This window comes from Podarcis tiliguerta, assembly GCF_965153285.1.
Source record: "Podarcis tiliguerta genome assembly, chromosome: 1".
NCBI lineage: Eukaryota > Metazoa > Chordata > Lepidosauria > Squamata > Lacertidae > Podarcis > Podarcis tiliguerta.
This window is the reverse complement of record NC_139534.1, coordinates 25,445,477-25,471,639: the sequence shown is the minus strand read 5'-3', so window position 1 is coordinate 25,471,639 and position 26,163 is coordinate 25,445,477. Positions and strand designations below refer to the sequence as shown.

General features: G+C 44.0%; 1 protein-coding gene across 6 annotated transcripts in view; it reads right to left on the bottom strand.

Annotated features, from left to right (window-relative positions):
* Window positions 1–26,163, bottom strand: part of ITPRID2 (ITPR interacting domain containing 2) — a 66,210-nt gene that overhangs the window by 18,883 nt on the left and 21,164 nt on the right. For 5 of the 6 annotated variants that reach the window (XM_083406042.1, XM_083406041.1, XM_083406043.1 and 2 more), the window contains 7 exons: window positions 20,566–20,615; window positions 19,586–19,642; window positions 18,485–18,524; window positions 17,403–17,501; window positions 15,336–15,544; window positions 13,124–13,803; window positions 4,241–4,313 (listed from right to left, as the gene is read on the bottom strand). In XM_083406042.1, the coding sequence (XP_083262168.1) occupies window positions 4,241–4,313; window positions 13,124–13,803; window positions 15,336–15,544; window positions 17,403–17,501; window positions 18,485–18,524; window positions 19,586–19,642; window positions 20,566–20,615 (1,208 nt within the window). Of the gene's footprint in view, window positions 1–4,240; window positions 4,314–13,123; window positions 13,804–15,335; window positions 15,545–17,402; window positions 17,502–18,484; window positions 18,525–19,585; window positions 19,643–20,043; window positions 20,145–20,565; window positions 20,616–26,163 lie in introns of those variants that run through there. The other variant, XM_083406045.1, reaches the window with a different exon arrangement.

Below are 26,163 nucleotides of genomic sequence, written 5' to 3'. Positions count from 1 at the left end.
ACACACTGAAACTCAATCCAACAAATTCACATCAGCAAATTCCCCTTTGTAATAATTCTTATCATACATTCCTATCGACTAAACAAACTGGCTTGAACCTGTTACGCCTTAGTCAATTTTGCATTCTGCAGACTCAGATCTAACCCTGAAACCAGAAAAACAGGAGTGCGTTAACGGCATGACAGTGTCCTACTTGACCCTTAACTTGGTTAGCGGTGGAGGAGCAGGGTCTTCATTTGCAATTTGTTTCAGCCCCTGAGGAAACCCTTGGCCTCCAAGTGTTGGTGGAATCCAGAGTCCATCATCCCTAACTGCTGGCTGAGGCTGATGGGAGCTGGAGGGCCACAGGTCCCTCATCTTTGTACGTAAGGCTTTTGGCAAGTTGGCTCTTCTCCACTGCTCAACTAAAGAGAGCTATATAACGTTGACAATCATATAGACATTGTCTTCCAAAACGCCTCAGGGAAGCAGAGGGGAACAGCTGGTGGGCTCAGGAGGAAAGAGTGGTGGGTTGCTACTGCTGTACCCCAGTATCTGCTGGTTAGCAGGGTCAACTCTGATGGCATCCTCTAGCTGAGAGGTTCTCAGATATCTAGGCCATGAAGAACTGCTGGCCCTGCGTATTGACCTGTTTGTGTACTGAGGTCTGCACACATATCTCTAACTTTTGTATTAACTACCTCCCAAAATGGGAAGCAACTGCTAAAAATAAAGAAGCAACACCTCCTGCAAAACTGAAATAATGGTCAACAACAACAAATTGTGGCAATGAATTATTTCACATTTCCAGTGGACACACGCAAAACTTTTATCTCCTCAGCTGAAAAACACTTGTAAATCCATCCCGGAAGCTGAATACTGGTATAGTAGAAACCCAATGTAGTGTATGGTTAGGACTTGGGAGACAAGGGTTCATATCCCCATCCAGTCATGGGCTCATTTGGTGACCATCAACCAGTCCCCATCTCTCAGCCAAACATACCTCAGAGGGTTGTTGTGATAATGAGATGAGGAGGGGAGAACCACGTATACCATGACCTTGAGCAAATTAGTGGCAAGGCAAGATACAAATGTAGAAGGAGTACTAGTAATATCAACAGGTAGGTAGCCGTGTTGGTCTGCCGTAGTCGAAACAAAATAAAATAACTAAAATAAAATAAATAAATTCTTTCCAGTAGCACCTTAGAGACCAACTATTGGTATGTGCTATAGTGTCAAAAGCTCATACCAATAACTAACTTAGTTGATCTCTAAGGTAATACTGGAAGGATTTTTTTTTTTTTAAAAAATACAATTTTATTTATTGTATTTTGTTAGTAATATCAACATAAACCCTTTAAATGGATAGATAAAATAGGTGATGCTGGGCAAATGTCTTATCACAGGACGACTGGATTCAGTATAAGGCAAGTTCATATGATTGCATTTGACTTCTGAGCTTTCAAGACACTTGGGTGTTCAACTTCTCTCTCAATCTGCCAGAGACCTGAGAGCTGGGGTTCCAGAAAGAACAAACCAACTGTTACTTAAGGTTTGTTAAACCCACCCTCTTCTTCAGTGTCGTGCTCACGGTTCCCCCCAACCATTTTATCCCTACGACAACTCTGTGAGGTGGGTTAAACTGAAATGCAGCAACACTGGCGGCCCATGGTCACCTAGTGAGCTTCATGGCCAAGAGGGGATTTAAACCTTGAGCTCTGAAGCCTTACTCCAGTGATGACCAAACTTGGCCTTCCAGCTGTTTGGGGACTACAGTTCCCATCATCCCTGACCACTGGTCCTGTTAGCTAGGGATGATGGGAGTTGTAGTCCCAAAACAGCTGGAGGGCCAAGTTTGGCCATCACTGTCTTACTCCAACACTGGCACACTAGCCCCGCTAATACTCATGTTGCTCCAAGGTCAAGCCATCACAGAAGAAAGGGGTGAGGGGCAGGAAAGTGGTGCCTTCCCTGAAATGAGCTTCCTCCAATTAACTAGCATTGCACACGCTGGACATTTCAGCGGCACTTTCATTTTTATAGTGCAGAGCAAAGGTATCTTTTTGTTCCAGTCATAGGAAAGAAATCCAGAAAGCAAAGCATATCTCCATTCGGGTTACGTAATAACAAATGCCGGTGCTGAACACACCAGATAAACTCATTTGGGTAAAATGCATTACCTAAAAAGTACATCATATCATATGTACAGGAAGATTGTTCTGCAATATTGTTTTTTCAGCCAACAGAAGATTATGAAAAATGATTACATTAAGCTTTTTTCTTTTTAAGCACAATTCATCAAGAGGGCAGTGACATTTTTTTAAAAGCTTGCATTTAAAAGCTTGCATTACAACAGTAGTTGTAAAATGCAGCAGTGTTTAACATAAAAATCCTAAGAATGGGTTGCCCCCATGCTTGTAAAAAAAAAAAAAAAGACAAAGAGTATAAAAACAATCAGATATTGTACGTTTTACTGCTTGCCTGCTAAACATGTTTTTCAGACCGCAGTAAGTTACAAAAAGCACCAGTGACCTTCTCCTTGGAGGCACAATGCCACCCAAAATGTATTACAAGCGCATAACATTCTGTGCTGAAGAGCATAACACTGGTATGGGTATCAAAGCAGCCGTGTAAGAGTCACAAGCTACAAATATGAAAGGTGCATCTGGACTCCTGTTTTGTTATTAACGGGCTTTGGAAACAGGCAGTGGAAAACAGGTTAATGGAAGTGAGATAGCATCTTGCAATGCAAGGCTAGGGCTTTCATGTGAGCCTGAACCAAGGTTGAAGGACTTAAGGACTCGGAGAATTAATAAACAAAACCTAGGTCTGATAATAAGCTGATTTATTACTAAACAGGAGCATAGGGCTCTCAACTCAAAGTGCACACACTCACACAAGCATGTATGTACCTAAATTCTATTGTCAGCTGCACATGCACATGGCATCAGTGTTTTTTCCCCAAAACTTTTGAGATCAGTAGCAAAATGTTTTCTGTATTGAAACTGGAAGCACAATTCACTCTATATGTCTATTTTATTTATTTTGCATAGCAACTTCTAAAGTACATTCAAAAGTTACATGCATGCAATGAACAATGCATTTTCTTGATCAGCTCCCTGAATGGTGGGCAGATATCTTTGCTACACTGCACAATAACCCAGTTAATTTGGCCTCCCAGGATCCCACCCCTTTTTCTTGCTCAGACAAGGCTCAGGAATCAAATGGTGCTTTCCTGTGATGCATTCTGGGATTTCTTCATGTCCATCAGCTGTATAGTGCAGGCTGGGAATCCTACACTGCCCTTGCTTTCATCCTTTGGGCAATAGCGTTGCCCATACATTGGCAGAGAAGGTAAAGGTAAAGGGACCCCTGGCCATTAGGTCCAGTCGTGACCGACTCTGGGGTTGTGGCGCTCATCTCACTTTATTGGCCGAGGGAGCCGGCGTACAGCTTCCGGGTCATGTGGCCAGCATGACTAAGCCGCTTCTGGTGAACCAGAGCAGCACACGGAAACACCGTTTATCTTCCTGCCTGAGCGGTAACTTATTTATCTACTTGCACTGCGTGCTTTCAAACTGCTAGGTTGGCAGGAGTAGGGACCGAGCAATGGGAGCTCACCCCGTCATGGGGATTCGAACCGCCGACCTTCTGATTTCCAAGTCCTAGGCTCTGTGGTTTAACCCACAGCACCACCCACATCCCTTATTGGCAGAGAAAGAGGGGAATAAATGCTGCACCCTGAAAACAGACTTACTAGGGAAGAATCCCCCTTGGAAACAGTGGAACTTAACATGTGCAGAGGACTGCAGTGGAAGACAATCTGTGTGGTCAAAAGTACGAGGCTTCTGTACAGTCAGCAGTCTGAAGGGCAGTAAAATGCTGCATGTACCACACAATTCTGGTTGAAAGAGTTTGTAATTTTAAGGTTTAAAATTGTCATTTCAAATGACAGGGCTCCGTTATAAAAAAACAAAGCAAAACACAACCTTTCAGTTTCTCCGACACAGAGAAGCAGAACCATTCATTGAGGTTAGAAACGTGATTCATCCTCTCTCATTTGAAGTGCCACTTCACAAGGGGAACACTATGATTTGAAAGCTGGCAGAGAAGCAGACAAGGATCTTTTGGGTGGGCTGCAATTTAAGAAGCTCCCAAGTACTTGCATCAACATGTCAATGGGCACTGTCAGAAATAAATGGGGCTGTGCCAGAGCCGTTTCAGAGGGGGCCAAAAAGAAAGAGGAGAGAAACCTACTCACCTTTTTTAGTTTTGGCTAAAGCCAGCTGGCTCATGTTAAGAGCATGTGGAATCTCTCCTTCTGTACTTTGAATCTGCAGTAGGAATAAAATCAAAGCATTTTTTGAGTCATGCCCAACAGACAGTTATGCCCACTGATCAACATAACTAGCTACTTAGCTGATTCACAATCCAACGCAATCAAATTTGGCAATCCAAAGTAAACATTCATTGCTGTTTATCACTAGTATATCCCTTTCAGACTTCCTGCAGCAGAAAATAAGTACTTAAGCTGGAACATGCAGAACATGATATATGTGGAATAAAAAAGACACCATATCAGTATTCCAGGGGCAATTAAGGTTTTGGGTTTTTTTAAAAAAAGAGATATGTTGTATAGAAAACACAATCATCTCCAAAAGAGCTTTTTGTTTTTAGGCAAGAATGTTTAAAAAGAAAACATACAAACAACAACAACAACAGGTAGCTGTGCTGGTTTATTGATGCAGTAACACAATATCATTATTTAGACCAAACAAAAATAATAAAGTTAATGACAGCTAGCTTGTGAATTTCACTAAAGTCTTCCCCAAACGCTGTGTTTAAAAGGGTGGAGGGAAAGGGCGTAAAGGGCGTTGTAGAGGCCCCAGCGGCAAATCTTCTGATCTTAAAACCACTAACATGTTTCAGAGGTTTCTACCATGCCTCTAAGTCTGCAAGCTACCTCCTTCTCTCTCTCTCCCCCAGTCCAAACCACGTTAATACTGATCCTCAGAACAGTTCTGTGAAAGCTGAAAACTATCCCATTGCTTTAGGATATTAGCAGATCCTAACTAATCTCCCCTTGATACAATTCCATATGTAGACTTTTTAATATTATTTGTACAGGTTCATAGATGAAGAATTGAGTATTCACACATAGCTCAGTGTGTTAGAGCAGGGGTCAGCAAACTTTTTCAGTCCACTGTCCCTTAAGTTCCCTTCCAGCTCTATGGTTTTATGATTCTATAACACCACATGGTAGGTTTATTACCAAAGTAATTAACACCACAGACAAGGCCTGACATCACCTCAAAACACCATCCAATGTCAGCTGTCAAATCATGACTAGTCTGGCCAGTAGATTCAACCCAAAACATTTAAATAGGCAGCACTACAGGTTTCACAGCTCACATTTCCCTCTATAAAGTTCTATTTAGTGTCAGAGACTATGTTGCAAGGCAGGCTGGCCTGCTAGCAGGAATGGGGAGATGTAGCACAAAGCAGCTCCTTTGTTTAAACAGCATGAAAGCTGCTCTAAATTAATTGCTAAATAAGCAGTTCTCATGCAACTTCCCACCACCCAGCAACAAAGAGAAACTAGACAGGAAAGGTTTTGTTCAAGGGGGGGAAATGTCTCTTTTCTTGTTGCACAAAGCAAGAGAGCCACCTCATCAATAAAATTATATATAAAACCATCCCGGATGTAAGAATCAAATTAAAATTTCAAAATTAAGTAAAAAAGAAACCACACCACCAGTTGCAATCAATCTAAAAGATGAATGTGACTACTATTTATTAGCATTCAACAGGTTTTGCAGGTGAAGTTAGCTTTGCCCCAAGGTAGGATGAGACTGCAGTCACCTCTGTTTAAATTCCCCTAGTTCTAGTGAGTTATTGCTAGCCATTGTTTGGAGAAAGCCTTGTAACCAGCTACAACACAGCTGCCAACTTTTTGGTGTGGCAACTGAGGGAATAATTGTGCCTTTAAGCAAACACATCCTCCCCAACCCAAACAAGGAAGGAAGACATCCCACAAGCTAATCTAATCACCCCACACAAAGTGGCAATTGCCTCGATTGCAATAAGATTATTAATGTGCTCAACTGATTGGGAGATGCGTATCATCACCAATGTGGTATACATCACAATTCTTGTTTAATTCATATAAGAATAGGATAGTCAAGAGTGTGACCTAGGAACGACACACTGAGTGTCAGCCTCATTCCATCTAGAGTGCCAAACTAAAAGCACCCAATCCAAAGCAATGCAAAATGGAGACTAGTGGCTACGCTATAGCAAGCATAGGCAAATGTTTACTTTTCGAGGGCCATGTTCTCTCAGTGTTACTTTGTCAGGAGCCACATACTGATAAGTCAGTGGAGCCACAGTCAAAAGTAGCTGGGCTTTTCTTTCTCTTTAACCCTCCCTTTCCCCTCTGTTTCTCCCTCTCTTTGCCACCCACATGAAATTGCCTCTTCTGGTCTCCAAAAAGCTGAGGCTGCTGAAGAGACCAGAGACCATCTTGGCTGTGAGCCCAGGAAGACCTGCTCCCTGCCTTCTGGGCCTTTTCCACTTGGCCTGGGAAGGACTGACTCCAACTACAAAAGCTGAGGCTGCTGAACAGACTCTTGGGCTGGGGTGCTGTTGTGGGGTGGGGGTGGGGAGGCATTTCACATTTTTATTTTGGATCTTATTGTGATTTATGTGGAAATTGTTTGGTCTGGTTGCGTATTTGTAATGTTTTATTTATTTTTTTACAACTACTTCTGTTGTATATATATTTACATGTTGTAAACAGCCTTGATCATGGTTTAAACTGTGGAAAGACATGCATGCATGTATGTATGTATGTGTATGCATGTACAGTGTCTGAAGCTTTACTCCATGTTAACATTTTGCCAAAAGCAATACTAGAAGTAGCAGGTGCCAATTAGATGATGTAAAATTAACTGAGAGTCTTGTCCAAACAATTAGAATCCATGCCAAAACCATCTGCTATCCCCAAGTTTGCATATACATTGTTCATTCTAGCAATTTTCTCTGAACTACTCAAGCCCAGACTCTTGGGAGGGAGGGGGCCCCACCAAGAATAAACTTTTTTTAAAAAGGCTATCACACCCTCTCAGTCGAAATCTGCTCATTGCTTGCCAGAAAAACTGTATTGTCTAGTTTCGTCTAGACCCATTATGATGGCAAAGGTTACTCTATGCATGTGTTTGCAAGAAAACTACGTATCTGAGTGGCCTGCAAAGGCGCCTTAAGAGTGTAATCTTATCCGTGTCTGCTCAAGAAATAAGCACTACTGAATTCAGCCGTACTTACTCCCATTTAAGCACATATAAGATTGCAGCTTAGCAACAGCGCTACCTAAACACAAAAACATCTCTTCATTGTTAAAAAAGAACTCTGAAATCCAGGACACAGCAAACTATAAATAGCCATTCCTTAAATTACAGAGGTTATATGCAAACTGTAGACAAGCTACAAATACAAAACTTTCTTCTGTTACATTTCACCTAAAGGTAGCAAACCCTGAATATTGTAACACGTTTAGTCTGTGAGAGAAGAACCTTCATATTCTGGAACATAGCTTTGATAATATTCATATGAAAAGGTTTAATACCAATTCCTATTACCTGGCAGAAGATTCTGGATTTTTCCAGAAGTGGGTGGATTCCCCACAACTTCCAAATCCCCAAATTTGAGCTTATGGTCAACATGGGTTTGGGTAGCCTGTATAATTTTTTGCCACTAACAAACTTGTTATTTAAACATATCTGAATTAGTGCTTCAAGCAGCAACGTCATTCTATTCACCAGCCATCATTTTATGCAATATCCAGTCCTTCAGAGTGGCATTTCTTGCTCCTGACTACTTCCCTCAAGTGAGCAGGGCAATAAAGTAACTGTGCCCATTGCAAAAACCTCTGTGTCACACAATCGTCTGCAGTCACGTTCCCCAAAGTGATGCTGCCTATAAAACAAAGTGTGATCTTTAAATTACTAAGGCTGGTATTAAGAACTGCAAATATTTATGCCAACTTGTTTAAGTAAGAATCCATCTAAGTGAAGGCAGCTAGACTTGTTCTCTCCCTTCTCAAGTGGCCAGTCTCCACATTTCACAACTGACCAACTTTCAGACATTTCCTCAATTCCAAGATGTTCTTTGGTGATAAAACTGCTCGCTTTCTCTTTTCTCACACAACAAACTCTGACTTAATACTGGTTTATTAAAATAGAAACATCCAATATCAAAGGACTTCCTTTTAGGAAACCAGCGTATTTTCAAAATATCAAGCTGAGGCATTGTGTCCCTGTTATCACAGCTTAAAAAGAATGGATTAAATGCTATTGAAAGAAAACTGTTTGAGCTTTGTCCAAGGAAACAAAAGGGGGGGTTTTGTATGCATTTTGTTGTGTCATTCCCTCTCCCCACCCCACACCCCTGGGAGGCTAAAGGGAAGGACATTTTGAATCTTACAGCACTGCGCCAGCACAGCACACAAGACAAATTCCAGATGTGCCCCCAGCAGTGCCATTTAGTGAACCCACAGTTCTGGTGCAGGTCCTCACCAATTCTGTGGGTTTGCCATGGTGACAGAAGACAGTAGTAATGCCACTGAAATCTGTGGTGGGCACCTGCCGTTTTGACTTTTCCACCGTGCCCTGGCAGAACATGACAGGAAGACCCCAACTCAAATATAGCTGGGTGGGTCTCTTCCAGGGCCCTGAACTAGAAGCTGCCTGAGCATTCCACATGCTGGCACCAGCCCTGACACAGGGATTTGGCCTCTATTTGCCATGTCTATCTTGAAGGTGAAAAGAAGAAACATGTTCCCAAATAGATTCAGCCTGAAAGCACTTATTCGGGCCCAAACCACGTGGGAAAATGCTTGAAATGGCAAAGTCCTCAAAGAATGGCTTTACTGTAACAGTTCAGTATGATGTTAAAGTTGGACAACATAGAGGCTGTGATGTCAGAGATGATGCTGTTATGAGTAGAAGAGCTCAAATTTTCCAGCAGAGATACATGCAGATATTTGAAAAGAAATGAAATAAAGATGATCCACATGGATAGCTCAGTTGGTTACAGCATGGTGCACTTCTCGGTAGTGGTTATTTGTTTATTTTTTTATTTATTATTATTATCAATAAGAGCTGCATATTCCTGCATTGCAGGGAGTTGGACTAGATGTTTTTCAGGGTCCCAACCAACTGTATGGTTCTATGTATACCTTTCCCTTTCCATCAGTGGTCTCCAAGACAGTTTAGGGTCTAAAACTACAGCACCACAAGAAGCACACACACGATGAATAGGAAATGAATGCCAGCAAGATGACCACAGTTTAGCTAAAACCCTAATTTTTCTCTTCCCTGTTCCTTTCTATAATGAGGCTAATTGATCCCTTGATTCACAATACACATGGATTTCACAGGCACACAGACACACACACACACACACACACACACAAAATAGTTCAGCTTCCTTCTAGAAATCCTAGTATGGCCACTTCCGTTGACTGCCCTTGTCTAATCCTCATCCTAAACAAGATTCTATGCCAGAGGGAACTTTGATGTAGGTGCTTAGAACCTTACAAAGGCTTAGCCTGGGATGGGACACCTGTGGTTCTCTTTATGTTGCTGGGCAACAGCTCCCATCATCCCTGACCAGCTAGGGATGACTGGAACTGTAATCCAAAAACAGCTGGAGACACAAGTTGAGGAAACCCCAGACTAGATGATCCTCAGAGTCACTGCCAACTCTATGAGTCAGTGAAAAGAAGACGAGGGATGAAGATGAGAAGGAGGGAGCAGAGCTGGCATGCTTGGTTCCCCACTTCTGTGCCTCTCACATGTTTTATTAGGTAAAGGAATGCCTGACCATTAGGTTCAGTCGTGACCAACTCTGGGGTTGTAGCTTTCATCTCGCTTTATTGGCCGAGGGAGCCGGCATACAGCTTCCGGGTCATGTGGACGGCATGACTAAGCCGCTTCTGGCGAACCAGAGCAGCGCACGGAAATGCCGTTTACCTTCCCGCCGGAGCATTACCTATTTATCTACTTGCACTTTGACGTGCTTTCAAACTGCTAGGTTGGCAGGAGCAGGGACCGAGCCACGGGAGCTCACCCCGTTGGGGGATTCGAACCGCCGACCTTCTGATCGGCAAGTCCTAGGCTCTGTGGTTTAACCCACAGCGCCACCCACGTCCCATGTTTCCTTAATAGGATAATAATAGCATAATAGTAATGTCTGAAGAAGGCTTATGAAAGTGCAATAGTGACCTATGCAAATACTGCTGTGAGCTTCATGCAGAGCTGCTCCAGGCAGCCTCTTCCGAGCAGTTATTCTGAGGAACTGCACACAGAGGCAGCAGAACTGGCTTGGAACAAGACACAAACCTCTTCTGGGAATGGGAGATTTGGGCTTGCAACAGCCTTTAATCATGTAATCTCACAGCGTAACAGGAACTCTCTTGTGGTTATACGGCAGCCTGGATGAGAACAGACTCCCCCAACCCGGCAGCCTCCCCCCCCCCCCCAAATGCCTGAATCATAGCTCCAGTCATCTTCAGCAAGCATGGCCAGGGATGACCGGAGCTATAGTTCAAATCATCTGGAAAACACCAGGCTGGACTAGAACATCTAGACAGACGGACAAGGAAAGCAGAAAGAGAAAGCTGCTACACAAACAAGTCTCAAAATTCTACTCGTATTCATAAGTAACCACCATTTCTTTACCAAGGCACACTGTTGCAAAGGGCTGCCATAAGTCTGGGATTTCCCAGACATATCTGGGATATGTCCATCAAAAATAACGTCCAGGTGGAATTTTTGAAAAGCGGTAAAAAACAGGGCGTATGGCAACCCATGCCAGAAGTGTCAATTTTTCAGCAAATCTCCTTAAAAATAGCAGAAAACTTTCAAATTTTTTGGAGATTTTGCAAACAAACACAAAACCTCAACAACTTTGCCCAAAAAGGCTCAACAAACTTTTGTGTCCGGATTTTCACTTTTTGAAATATGCATTGCATTGCAAGCCAATAACCAGATCCAGCCACTTTTTCAACTTCACTGTGATCAGAGCCAAGTTCACAGTATGGCCCTGAGTCCTGCCACCCCATCTAATTAAAAACAACAACAGAATTCTATATAAATCTCAGTGTGCATCAGAAGCAGCCGTGGTGGATTTAAATCAGTGCCACCGGGGCTAATGGCAAAATGCTAGAATAGTCGGGAAAGGCAAGGTGCAACTAGAGCAAGTAGAGAGCAGAAAGCTCTCTGCCGACAGGCAAGACCCAGGTGAGTGAATTTAGTTCACCCTCAATATTAGAAGTGCTTCCCCATTCCCAGAGCCTTGCAGTTTCAGCAGCCACACAAACAAAATGAAGGTTAGAAACCTCTTCGCAAAAACAAACTCATTCCTGAATCTTCTAAGGAAAGTCACTTGAAGAAGCTGGACATCCAAGATTTGCAACCCTGGAAGAAAGCCTCTCCGACTGTAGCTGCACTGAAAATTCCCAGGGATATAATATGCTACATATCATTGTCTAGCACTAGTATCAGAATTTACACTGTGTTAGTGACAGGTTTACTTCAATGACATTTTTTTTAAAAAAACCACCACAACACCACACATGCACATGCACACACGCAAAACAGCTTAATGCAGTTTCCTACAGAATCAAATACATATTGAAAAAGCTCATCTCACAAGCCTTTCTGCTACGGTCTGGCTTTTCGGAGGCGTTGCCTTGGTCTACTTGCTCCCGGTTGGGTACACTTAAGCTTCTTGTGTTCCCACCTTTCTATTTTTTCCTGGTGGCATTTTTGGAGGGGGAAGGACCAGATCATTTGTCATCACCCGCCCTTGCCTGGACCCCAGGATCAAAGCCCCGCCAGCATTTGTACCCTGCAAACTTGCAACCGCCGCCCAATCCACCCCTCTGCGCCTCCTTAGCCAATATCAATATGGGACATAGACTTGAGAGAATAGTGATTGGCTGAGAGGGCAGAGGCCAGGGCTCCTGAGGAAACTTTGCCCTGACTCACTCCCACACTGGCTATCTTGACAGCAACAGACTTCCTAAAGGAGCCCCAGGATAGCACGGAAAAACCTGCAGGAATGTAAGCTTGCCATGCGATGCCTGATGAAAACATGCCAAAGCAATGCAGACCAGAAGGCCGCTGGGCACTCCCGGCACACACTCATTGTTTCATATGCAGTTTTAGAAACACAAATAATTTTTTTAAAAGGGAATTGCCTCATTCCTGTTGGGAAAAGCTGGATTTCCCACTCCTGTGGACTTAAAACGCCTCTAACCAGAATGCAGATGTTTATTTAGCAAGAATTTGTCATCATTTTAGCACATCAGCTGTACTTAAGCTCGCTGGTGCTTCCTAGTAGTCACGATGGCTATATGCTACCTCTAGATCGAAGGAGCATACAAAACTGGGTAAGGCTGGGCGATATCCAGTTTTCAAGATTGTGAAATATCACCAGCTAAACATTGCAGTACAGTGGTACCTCGGGTTAAGTACTTAATTCGTTCCGGAGGTCCGTACTTAACCTGAAACTGTTCTTAACCTGAAGCACCACTTTATCTAATGGGGCCTCCTGCTGCCGCCGCACTGCCGGGACCCGATTTCTGCTCTCATCCTGAAGCAAAGTTCTTAACCTGAAGCACTATTTCCGGGTTAGTGGAGTCTGTAACCTGAAGCGTATGTAACCTGAGGCACCACTGTATGCTGATATATCACGATGTCTCAAATAAGGATGGAGCTATGTGGAGGCATTGGCCGGCTTCACGGTTTTCCCCACATCATGATTTTTGCTGGCACCTGCTCTCGTGATTCGCTGCCCCCCTGCGGGAGGCAGGGGAGAGCCGAGTCGGCAGAGTTAACATGGGCTGCAGGAATCGAGAGAAGCACTGGCTGGCTTTACGGTTTTTCCCACCTTGTGATTTTTGCACAGCACACACACACCACAATTCACGACACTTTGCCAGGTCAAAAATTACGAAACCAGTATCACGATATGGACTTCAATCCGATTTTGGATGATATATTGATATTTCGCCCAGCACCTAGCATAGGAGACCAAGGGGGATTTTGCACATAGCCCAAACAAATGCCTTTCCACTTACCTCTTCCATCTCAAACGAGTCCTTCTGCTGCAACATGAGATTGGCAATGGATGGGTTGGCTATTGAAGCACAGGGCTGTTTATCCAACACGGGAGCAGGAGTTATTTGCAGTTCGGCGTTAACTTCGAGCCCAGAACTGGCTGGTGCTAGCGCATCACTCTCGATACTACTGGATGTTGTAGCAGCAGCTTTTTCATCTGAATAATCAACCGAGTCCTTGGTTTCAGGAGGCACAGTACCATCTCCTTGCTTTGCATTCGTGCCAGAAGAAATTCCCGAAGCATTGAGACCCTCAGCCGCAGTGGCCTGGTTGCTTGGCGTCTCCTCTTTTACCGTAGCCAGCAGAGAAGCTTTGAAGTGTTTTGGAGTTTTGGGCTCATTTTTCGCCTCCGCTTCTTCAGCCCCACTTTCGGCTTTCCCCTTCTCGACTGGTGAGGCGGCAGGGCTGCCGGCCCCTTCGCCTGCCTGCGGGCTCCCGTACAGATTGAGTTTAGACAAGGTCTTGATGAAACGACTCGCCGTGTTGCTCCGCGTCAGAGGCGGAGGGCTGGGTGCTTCTTTGCTGGAAGCGGTCGAATTCATGCTCCCAATTTTCTGCAGCGGAGTGCCAGAGACTTGGGAGTACAAGGAAGAGAATGCATTGGCCACCGTGGTGAGCACTTCAATTTGACGAAAGCGGCCTGGCAAAAGGACAAAAAAACAAAGAGATGACAAAGAGAACAATGGGAGGCATTGTAAGAGTCAATAATGAAGCTGCTTGGAACTTGCAAAGGTAAAAACAAACACATAGCAGGCAAAGGCCCACCAGATTGCTAAACCTCAAATGTCTCTGTCAAAGAGTACCCACAGCCTTGGGCTTTTCCGAAATTCAATTTTTTAAAAAGCCAATCGTTTTATTTTATTTTTAAGAACAGCTGTTTGTTACTTCGTACTCCAAACTATTGCATTTCATTATTAAAATGTCATTTTGACTATTACATGAAAAAGGAAAACACACACACATACAAAATGTTACTGCCAATAGGCTAGTCTTTAAATCACTTGTGCCTTTCAAGTTACACAAACTATACATTTTGGTTGCATCTAGCAAAGTTCTGGTGAAATGTTTCAGGAGGAGAGAGAGGTCAGCATCGGCTCTTTTCACCACTTTTGCCCACCCAGGTCCCTGCCCCCTTAACTCACATCCACCCCTCTCAAAGTGGTTTCATATCCTTTCCTCTGAATCCCACCATGCACCACCACCACAATAATAATAATAGTAATAATAATTTTATTATTTATGTGCCGCCCATATTACTGGGTAGCCCCAGCCACTGTGGGCGGTTCCCAACAAAATATTAAAAACACAATAAAATGTCAACCGTTAAAAACTTCCCCGAACAGGACTGCCTTCAGATGTCTTATAAAAGTCAGATAGTTGTTTATTTCCTTGACATCTGATGGGAGAGAGTTCCACAGGGCAGGCGCCACTACCGAGAAGGCCCTCTGCCTGGTTTCCTATAACCTCACTTCTTGCTGGGAGGGAACCACTGGAAGGCCCTTGGAGCTGGACCTCAGTGTCTGGGCTGAACGATGGGGGTGGAGATGCTCCTTCAGGTATACTGGGCTGAGGCCCTTTAGGGCTTTAAAGAACAGCACCAGCACTTTCAATTGTGCTTGAAAATGTACTGGGAGCCAATGTAGGTCTTTCAGGACCGGGGTTATATGGTCTCAGTGGCCACTCCCAATCATCAGTCTAGCTGCCACATTCTCGATTAGTTGTAGTTTCTGGGTCACCTTCAAAGTTAGCCCTACCTTCAAAGAACCCCATGAGGGTTCTTCAACTGATTCCTCTCACCATTCCTCTACAGCCAACCAGACATGACACATATTCTGAGTCAGACCATTGCTACATCTAGTTCCATACTATTGACACTGACTTGAGGTGGCTCTCCAAGATTTCAGATTGGGGGTCTCTCCCAGTCCTATGTGGAGATGCCAGGGACTGAACCTGGGGCCAAAACCTTCAAAGCAGATGCTCTTCACTAAGCTATGGCCTTTCCCCAATGACTCCTCACCCCTGTAGCCTGAACAAACTACAGCCCCTATAATTTAAAGTGGTGTGATCCTGCTTTAAACGTGCACTGTAGATGGGGCCCCAAACACTCGCTCCTGAGGCCATCAACATGACATCAGCAATTTTGAAACCGTGCTCTTAATTTAGTATACATACTGGTCAATGCAAAATTCGGATTTTCCACTTCCATGCGCTGCAACTGGGCATTCAGAAACACTTTGATATCTATCCCCCTGGCAAAGGACGACGAATTGAAAAATCTCGATGGAATCTTAGAAGCAATATCTGGTTCATCACGGCCAAATCCAAGATTGTAGAGGACCTCTTCAGGATCTTCCTCATACAGTTCCAGGAGTTCAGATACACTAGACAAAAACAAAAACACCCCATAATCGCTTTTCACCCCCTTTTTTTTATTGTCCTTTCAGACAAGTACAGTGGTACCTCGGTTTATTAACTTAATCAGTTCCGGAAGTCCACTCTTAAACCAAAACTGTTCTTAAACCGAGGTGTGCTTTCCCTAATGAGGCCTCCTGCAGCCGGTGCCCTTCCACCATTTGGATTCCATTCATAGACCAAGGTAAAGCTCTCAAACCAAGACACTATTTCCGGTTTTGTGGAGTTTGTAAACCAAATTGTTCTTAAATCGGACTGTTCTTAAACCGAGGTACCACTATGCAAGCAAGAACTACATCCTGCTTAAACTGAAGTCCTCTGATTAAAACAGATGTAGGCTACGGCTCTAAGCATTTCAAGAAGATGAAATTGTTTTCTGGGAGTCTGCAAGGTCTACTTCCAAGAACATGTGTTGAGGAATGAGGAACTGGACCTGTCTGAGACCACAACCCTCTTCAGGTGTTTCAATAGTGAGGACAAAGAAGAAGTTTGCATCACACTTCTGCACTTGTGGAGGCTGCCCACACATTTTGGAGCCCCGATTTTTCTGGGTTCTAAAGTGCACAGGGAGCCTTCACAAATGCAGGAGGCTACTCACTCCAGACCTTAGCCTTCCACAAGTTGGATGGGAAGCTTGCCTGCATTGCCCGCCCCTGTTTTCTGTAGTCTTCATTGAACTGGAGGTGGCATTCGATAGCCATCTCTGGCTTGCTGACTTGAGAGGAACTTCAAGATCAAAGCAAAACTTGCTTTCAAGGAAATGTGTCTAGGCTTGGTATGCAAATTTAATGCTTCAGTCCCCAGTATACCATTTCAGAGTCTTGAGGGTTTTGAACATGCTTCTGAGACAAGTGCTATCTACCACCTCAAAAGCAAGTTTACAATGCTATCTTGGGCACATCTACTAAAAAGAACATCAGATCAATGGAACCAATGCCCAGGGGTGAGGGTTATGTGACTACAGTTTCAACTCCAAACAATTCAACTTAACTGGTTTATGCTTTGGACAGCAGAAGTAGCCAAGGTACATAGCATTATCTAGTCACCACTACAATAGATCTTGTAACTGGTTATGTAGTAGTTCTAGTGTGTGTTATGCTGTTCAAAACAATGTACATCTTTCTCATTGGTCCTTAGAAAAAATCCTATGGAAACACAGAAGTATAGCCAGGCTCATGTGTAGCATCTCATTCAGGTACAAATTGGGAGCTATTTCATCCTGTAAATGGGTGTGCAAGTGAAGGGGCCTAATCCAGCTTCCTGTCCCCAGGTACTTTGCCCTCATCCCACCTCTGACTCAGAGAGGGGGAAAGCGAGAGTAAGATGTAAAATGGGGAGTCAATGAGAGGTTCAACTTTCATCATCTATGGATGTAAAAAATCAGGTCTATTTGAAAAGAGCAGATACATGAACAACAAATATGGCTTCCCTTATCACATTTAGTATTTCCCATAGCTTATAAAACTCCAGGGAGGTGCTAGTTTGTGAATATACCTCAAAAAAGCAGAAACCAGGCACTCAGGCCATCAACAGATAACATAGCTTGGTGATTTTTGTTGGCAGAATAGGGGGGAAAGAAGAAATTCCATTGAGCTATTAAAAGATTGACAGTGCCAGAGCCCAGCTCTGCAGAGACATTATCTCGGGAGCCCAGATGCATTATGGGGAATTAAAAATGGGAAGCCACCCAGGCTCCAGCACAGAGAAGTGCAAGAGGCCAGGTTGACTATAGCCAGCATTTTGGGTCAACAGAAAGGTAGACAGTGGGCCCAACCTAATGTCAGGTCTGTACCTACCCCTAGTCCCAGGGTTATCAATACTGCTTACCTTGAAACGGTTGCACTGCTTTTCCCCGAGCCAGTGGAATTCATACTTCTCCCCTTCTGATGAAACTGCAGCCTCTTGTCCTTTGCCAACATGCCGTTACTGACAACACAAATGAATCAGGCATTGAAAGAACAGCTTAGCTTCCTTCCTCTTTCAAGAACACTCCAAAAATCCAATAGTGTACCATTTCTCTTTTCTTAAGAATGCACGCCCTTCACTTAAGAGCAGACAGCTGCAATATTCGTACCTCAAGCATCAGAACTCCTCCAAAACAACAACAACAACAACAACAACCCTCACTCTCATCTCTGAGCTTCTGCTGTCTCCATTGTTGGAAGAAGACGAAACCACCCCTAAAGCTTTTACACTGTTCAGGGACATTGATGAATTCAACTTCTTTTCGAAAACAACAGCAAAATTGTATTTTGAAATACACAACAAAAGGGGAAAAAGGAAGGGGGTGCATTGCACTACAATATCACCCGCTGAAACAAAAAAACCCCCAAATGACTAATTAACTGTCTTCAGTATATTATTGGTAAGCTGGTGAGACAATAAGCATAAAATGACTTGTGGAAAACCTCATCAACTCCTGAAACAGTCTGGATGTGTAAGTTAAGAAGGGGGGAAATGCTCATCTGTATTTTATGTGATCAAAACCTTCTTTATATTCAATATAGAAGTATTCTATGCTGCACTTACGTCTCCTTCCAGCTACTGAATTCAACTGACTGCTTCACATGATGAACGGAACGCCTTCAGTAGGTAATGTAATCATGACACAAACCTCATCTTTAAACCAGACCTTAAAGAAACTCTGTGTTTTTATATTTGGCAGCAAGAGCCCTGTGCCTGTAGGGATCTGGGCTACCGCTGGCGTTTTTGAATTAAGATCACTGGATTTCAGTTTATTTTGCTTTAAATTCTGGTATTTACTTAATTCAGATTCCAAAAACATTTCCCACAATAAAGGACCTCCTTCAGTAACAACCCATTAGACTTTTTTAATGTTTTATATAGATTGCCTGGTAGCTTATCCCCTTGCCAGACATGACTCCCAAACCAGAAGTGTGAATATTCACCAGATTTCCATTTGCTCGCCGGTTTGATGCAGTTGATTAGCTAAAGGAGAAAGACAGGAAAAATAAATGGTTGGCACCAGACTATATGCAGTCACCCAAAGAACAATAGCCACTTGATAGGCAGTGACAAATTCTGCTGTTGTTTTTTTTTTCACCATATATGCTCTGAACACGTCTTGTGTAACATCTGCAGTAGACTCTACAAATCAGGTTAGAATTAGGGGCATGGCGGTTGCACACAAGCCTTTTCCAAGACCTATTTAAGACTATGCTCCAATACCAATGTATAACGAAGAAAGGGAACTGGCAGAGCAAGGACATTTGTTTCATCATGGCTGCTATGAGACAGCAGCAGCAGCCCTTTATGTGCAAAATACAACTGAGCAGGGGTACAAGAGAGCCCATAAACCTAGGAAATTCCTGGGCACAGTATATTGAGGATGACAGGTTGCCTTAAATTCAATTTTCAGTTCCTGCATGGTTCAGATCTGCTCTGCATAACTCTCAACCTCCACAATAGCAAAAGCTTCCATTACTCCGCTTAATACATGACACCTGCAGAGCCACTGGATCTTGGGTACAAAATATCAGCTGTGGGAAGCAGCTGCCATCCCTGCCTATGGTACAGCTATTCTTCTTCCCATCACCCTCCTGTGACAGCATCCAATCAAACATAATTTTGTGTAATCATTTGCACAGGTGCACACACAAAATCTGCAAAAAAACCACAAGCAACCAACCCCCAAACCCTACACTTAACCAATGTCAATAATGAGATGAACATACATATCTGATTTTTGGGTTCAGAGACCGATCTGTAGCTATACCAACAGATCTTTAAAAGGACTTTTCATGTTTTTCCAATCATCCTCTTTCTCCTTATTTGTCAACCAATGTAGCCCATGTAGTTTGACTAGGTCAGGGATGAAGAATCTATCGACTTGAGATGTCCTTGGACTTCGACTCGAAGCAATCTCAATGCTCATATATGAGTGCTGTAGTTCAGCAAATCTTGCACTACACACGGTTTTGCTTTTAACAAGCTGCTTGATTTTGATTTGGGGAGCAGGGAACAAGCATGCATTTTAACACCACACCTACCTTCGGCTCCCAGGGATAAATCATCTTCAAAGCTTCCTCCATTTCTTACCAGCATGCCTGAAAAGATGCCAATTTGAAGTGATCAACATCTAGCATTGTGGTTTCCCCTTCCAGTTATCTGGATTGCCCACTTAAAACCAAAGCACCAAATGACAGCCATGCATATAAAATCCTTGTTCTTGAAAGCCAAATTTGAGCTCTCCAAGCTCAAATCTGGGGACCAGACCAGTGCTCTGCAGTGTCTCAGTCTGCTTCAAGGTAAGAGATATTGTTATTTTCAATGCAGAGAGCAGGTCTTACAACAGACAGAAAAGATGCATTGAAGTAACTTCCATAGAGCTCCATGCCCAAGCTAAAGAAAATGGCCATTTCAGAGCCATGAGTACCACGCACCTTTGGTTACCGCTGCACCGCATAGAACACAGAATGCATCTTAAGCAAGCCTGCAGGTCTCTTACCAAGGAGTCTCAAGCCAAGGAAACGTCCTGGATCAAACATTCCCTGTCTCCCTTGCGCATTGAAAGAAAGGAGCTGCAACTACTGAAAGGGCTTCGGAGCTGCCCTGTCGCTACCTGCAGCGTCTTGTTGTACTTTGAACTTTTGCATTCTGGTTTGCGCAAGTGGTAACTTTTCAGGTGTGGCAAGTTCGGTCGGAGCAAGCCAACAGAGATTGTGCTGAAAGGGGTTGACCTACTTCTCAGTGTAATACTTAATATTCATTCTCTGCCTTTCTCTCTCTCTTTCCCTCTCTCTCTCACAAACAGCACAGCTTATCTTTATCACAAGAGAAATATTGCTTAAGAGTTCCTTCAGTTTAAAAAAACTGCAGATCCATTTGTCTCCTCTGCTCTCAGGCTTGCAGAAGCCCGCTCAACAACTTCTAACACCGTCAGCTGAAACCTGCATTTGAATTAGGATTTTTTTGGTCTAACAAACAAGCAGGAAAACAGAAATGCACTTAAAAGGCCTCGGATCCTTACCCTTTAGAACTGCGTTGCTCTGCTCATCCAGGGAGGCTCCCAATGGCGTTCTGAAACCACAGAAGAGATTAAAACATGCATGGCTGTCTTTTAAAAGTTGCTTCTTCATGTCCTTCCTTAAAGCCACACTTCTTTCACATCCGTCCCCTCCTCTTCCCGAAAATGTGCGCTCACACACACACACACACACACACAAACTTGCAAAGCAAGCTTTGAGGAAACCAGCCCCTAACCAGGCACCAGTTTGTGAAAAGGCTGTTTAATCAAATTGATACAGCTGCCAACTTAACAGACTGCTCCGATGCAGGAAGTAAGCTCTGTGGGACTTTATTCCCAAATGACTGAGCATAAGATTGTCCGTGCTGCCGTAAGTGTACATGAACATTAACGTGATTAATTAGTCTGTCAAAAGAAAAAGGGGGAAAAAAACCTTACTTTATTATCATCTTTAGCATTAATGCGTGAGTAAAGGAGACAGACCTACAGCACTATACTTAATTGAAATTCATTCTGCACTTTAAACATTTCTCATCCATATAGCCAATGCTAAAAGTATGGGCATAATAGCCCCCTCCTCTCCCACAAAGATACATACATTTCTGCTTGGCTAAAAGCAGAGTACGATCTATGATTGTTTCAGACACTCTCTTCTTTTTATCTTCTCTCAGCCCAATTTAGGCTGCAATCTGAAACCACTTTAGCGCGAGTTTAGAGTCCCACTGATCTTTGTGGGATGGGCTGCCAAGGAAATACTTACAGTATTTCACAGTATCATTACATGCTGTTTGTAGAGCTTCCAGCTGCCTGCCAAAAGGTTATGCCAGGACTTCTTTAAAAACTCGAAAGCAACGCAACCAGCTGTAGGCACCCAGGATCTCACACTCTGCTGCTCCAACAGCCCTGATGTAGCACACAATTTCTTACTTTTGACCCACAAACGGTAGGGCAGGCGAGAAAATGCAACAGCTGCACCCTCATCCTTTTGCCGTCGGAACTTTTAAAGGGGCAGGTACAATTTCAGGGTCTGGTTATTAGCACCAACCTCTGACCATTTGGGGCTTTCACAGCTGGAGTACTGGCCAGCTTCTTTCTCTGCAAAACCCCACCACCACCTCTGATAAATCTTGGAACACTTGTATATCAAAGGGTGAAGGTTCAGAGGAAGGAGGAAGACTTTCCTCTGCTAAACATTTTCAAGTGATGGCCTTTCAAAAGCTTGGGTTTAAACAACTGTGCTTATTGTTTACACCACGGGCTTTTAATGGCCCTTTTAAAATTCTTCTCCTCTGCTTCAGGTCACTTCTGAGCATCTCGCTGTGCTCCCAGATCCTTTCGAGGCTGTTGCCAACGATACACACATCAGCTGCTAGCACAAAGCAGTAAATGAACAGCAAAGCTGGCGCTGCAAGAGCTAACCCTTCACCTCTATAGCCGATTAACAGCTACCAGTGAAACAGCTTCGTCAAGGCAGCCCCGCCACTTGCATTTTCTACATACAAGACGTCACAGCAATTTAGCCCACTACAGCGGTAGCCTGGGAGGGGAAGGGAGATGCTTGTGTTTGAGCATAGGGCAATGGATCCGCACAACGTATGAAGCCCTTTGGGGGTGTAACTGAAGAGCAAACTGGGACAGTTGGAAAGAAACTATTTTGCGGCAGCAAGACCTCCTGAGTTGGCTGAGTCTGTTTGGAAGTGTATGATAATGCTAAACAGGAAGCTTGGATTCTGGACGGAGGCCACAGATATCTTGTATGCATTCAAAAGAATTCGTCAGGCAGGCACAGGAAAGAAAGAACAGAGAAAAAGACTTCCTTTGCAGTTGGGTTAAGCAAGTGCTTTGGGGTGGCAGCGGTGGGGAGGCGATTGCAAAATGGAAACACAGCTAAAAATGAAAACTAAAATAAGGGGCCAGCACGTCTTTGACACTACAATCCTCAAGATCTCCTATACCATATTTATCTTTGTCTCCTAGTAGATTTCTAAAGGATTTTCAGCAGGTTGTCATAGATTTCTGACTCCCAACTGTCTAACAATTAAGGTAAAGGAACCCCTGACCATTAGGTCCAGTCGTGACCGACTCTGGGGTTGCAGAGCTCATCTCGCTTTATTGGCCGAGGGAGCCGGCATACAGCTTCCGGGTCATGTGGCCAGCATGACTAAGTTGCTTCTGGCGAACCAGAGCAGTGCACAGAAACGCCATTTACCTTCCCACCGGAGTGGTACCTATTTATCTACTTGCACTCTGACGTGCTTTCGAACTACTAGGTTGGCAGGAGCAGGGACCGAGCAACGGGAGCTCACCCCGTTGCGGGGATTTGAACTGCCAACCTTCTGATCGGCAAGTCCTAGGCTCTGTGGTTTAACCCACAGAGCCACCCGCCTTCCCCCGTCTAACAATAGCAGCAGCAAAAAGGCAGACCCCTCCCTATCCTGAATTAAGCTGCTGAAACAAAGGAAGCATTGGGGGGGGGGAGAGGAACCCAGAATGGATCTTTATCCTGGACTGTGCTAAGAGGTACCCTGCCTTTAATTCTCAGTGTTTGTCCTCAGTCACTATTCTGCACTGAGGTCTGGTTCCAGTGAAAAAAATTAAATAAAAATTAGATCCCATAAGCCTAAAATTTTCCCATCCCTAATATACACTAACTAGCAGACACAGGCAGTAAGAGCAAAACCATGAGCTTCTGTTGACAGAGACGTTTCTCACTAGCTTTTCAGAGTGCTAGAGGTCTCTCCAGCTACCATATCTGTGGAGCTTTGACAATACACAATGTCTAAATGTCACAGTTTCCCATCCATAAAATGGGGACAGCCACAATGCACCATTTAGGTTTCATGGAAACAAATTAGAATCCAAAAACCTTGAAGTCTTTTGCCCATGAGAATAGCTATACAAAATATTGCTCTGTTCTAAATAGCTCACACACAAAAAAGCAAACCAGCCAAGGTTGTGCGAAAAGAAAATCTCTGTCTAGCCAGCTTATCAACTTATTCTAGCCATTTTAGCACCTCTTTCCTTTCCTTGAAGCTCCATCTTCCAAACAGCCTTGCAAACACCCTAGCCCTCAAAGGAATGCATACCAAAGCAGCTCACTTGTGGCATATGAACTATCTGGGGGAGAAGATAAAGAGAGAATATGAACCTTGTGGAGGAGATGTGGGAGAGAGAGGACACCCATCTCATTCCATTTGCAATCTTCATTTGCACTCTATAGCTGCCACAGGGGAAGAGTGCAACTACTGTATTTTTCACTCTATAAGACGCACCCGACCATAAAACACACCTAGTTTTTAGAGGAGGAAAACAAGAAACAAGAAAGCAACGCAAAGCCTCTTGAGCGAAGAGGCAGGAGCACTCCCACTGCGCTCAAGAGGCTTTGCGTGGCTATCCTGGAAGCCAGAAGAGCAAGAGGGATCGCTGCGCACTGATCCCTCTTGCTCTTCTGGCTTCGGGGATAGCTGTGCAGCCTCTTCAGGGCAGCGGGATGAAGGCTCCCCGCTGCCCTGAAGAGGCTGTGTGCAGCTAAGCCAGAAGCTAGAACAGCAAGAGGGAGCACTGTGCAATGATCCCTCTTGCTGTTCTGGCTTCAGCAATAGCTGCGCAGCCTGCATTCGCTCCATAAGACGCACACACATTCCCCCTTAGTTTTTTAGGAAGGGAAAAGTGCATCTTATAGAGCGAAAAATACAGTACTTGCATGGTGAACAGCTGAACAGCTACAAGGCAGGCAAAGGTAACCAAGTCCTCCATTCATCATCACCACATCTCCACTGCAGGGAGACATGAACATTTCTAGCTGTTGAACAGCTCCAAAAAGGAAAGCCCACCACGACCACCAGCCTCTCCAAGCACTTCTATTTCAGAAAGCTCTAGAAAGGGGTGTGCCCCAGGGCGTCTGTTTTTAAAGGAAAGAAAGCATCAAACTCAGGAGGGTCACCCAAGCAATGCATCAACGCAGCACATTTCCAGAAAGCTAACTCATCTACCAGACTCCAGTTAAGACGTCAAATCTGTTCTCTCTTCTCAGGCATTTTGCAAACTCCCTATCAATCAAACCAAAAGGCTTTCTTCTCCCCCACCTTGGTGCAATGAATATTCTCCTTACAGAGTGATGTTTACCCCAAAGTAGGTATTGCCCTGTTTTTGTGGCCAACCAAAAGTGACTGGGGAAAAGCTAGCCCCTGGGATCTGTGGGCGCCTCACACACAAACAAGGAAATCCTCTACCCTAAGCTTAAGCTGATTCTTATTGTCTGAACTTGAGTGTGTGTGTTGTTTATTTTTAAAATAATTAGTCTTTCCCTGCTGGCTAAATACTGCCCGCTTACATTTCAAGGGCGACGTTTTTGCACAACATCCCAGAAAAGAAGTTCCTTGTAAAACCACCAGCCTTATCCCAATTTTCTGGAAAGATGACTTTTCAAACTGATGGCTGTCTACAACAGCAGTACATATTTAGGAAACAAGAACAAAAAAGGGGGGTGTGGCCAGCCCAGATATCAATACAAGGAAGTACATTGTAAATGTTGATTTTTTTTTAAAGAGGCCCAATTTTCTCAGATTTCCCACAGAAAAACAGCAGTGTACAGTGGTGCCCCGCAAGACGAATGCCTTGCAAGGCGGAAAACCCGCTAGACGAAAGGGTTTTCCGTTTTTCAATGCGCTTCGCAGGACGAATTTCTCTATGGGCTTGCTTCGCAAGATGAAAATGTCTTGCGATTCTTGCAATTTTTTTTCGCTTCCCACCCCCTTTTTCTAAGGCACTAAGCTGCTAATAGCCTTTTAGCAGCTAATCCGCTAATCCCTTAAGCCTTCAATAGCCGCTAATAGCCGCTAAACCGCTAATAGCGCTAATCCGCTAATAGGGTTGCTTCGCAAGACGAAAAAACCGCTAGACGAAGAGACTCGTGGAAGGGATTCTTTTCGTCTTGCGACACACCACTGTAATTCCCAAACTAACCTCCTTATGGAAGGAGTGAGGAATCTGGTGCCCTCTCATCACCGCTGACTATTTGCTATGCTGACTGAATTATCTGAATGGCCACAGGTTGCTCACACCTGCATTATGGAGTCACTGGCTCCCATTCACTTCACACAGCATTATTTTTCTAGAAAAAAGAGGTGACAGAACTCCCCATGAACACCCCCGTGTTCTCTTATAATGGCAATGGCATCCACCTGAGAGGTGCTGAAACCGGGTTCTGGCAAGTTCCGGCTAAAAAAAGGCCCTGACTTCACTGATACCTGCTTGAACAAGAGCACCACAGATGATGCAAAACAGAAAACTTGGGCTTTGGAAAACAAAGACACCCATGCAAACCGTAGAACAATTCACAGATTTGTTTGTTTGTTAAAGACTCCTACAGGGATAAGATTTCTTTAAATAAGCAAACACCTTCTCTTTACCCCAGCAGCCAAAGACAAGCAAAGCAAACCCATTAAGACTGTCCATCTTTTGGCACAGTTGTAGCTTCAAACGCCAAGGATGTAACTAGGATGGGCAGCATTTGGTGGGAAAGGCAAGGTGCAAATTTCAGAAATCAACTGGATGATTTAATGCAATGCTACGTTTGTTTACTTGGAAGCATGTCAATGT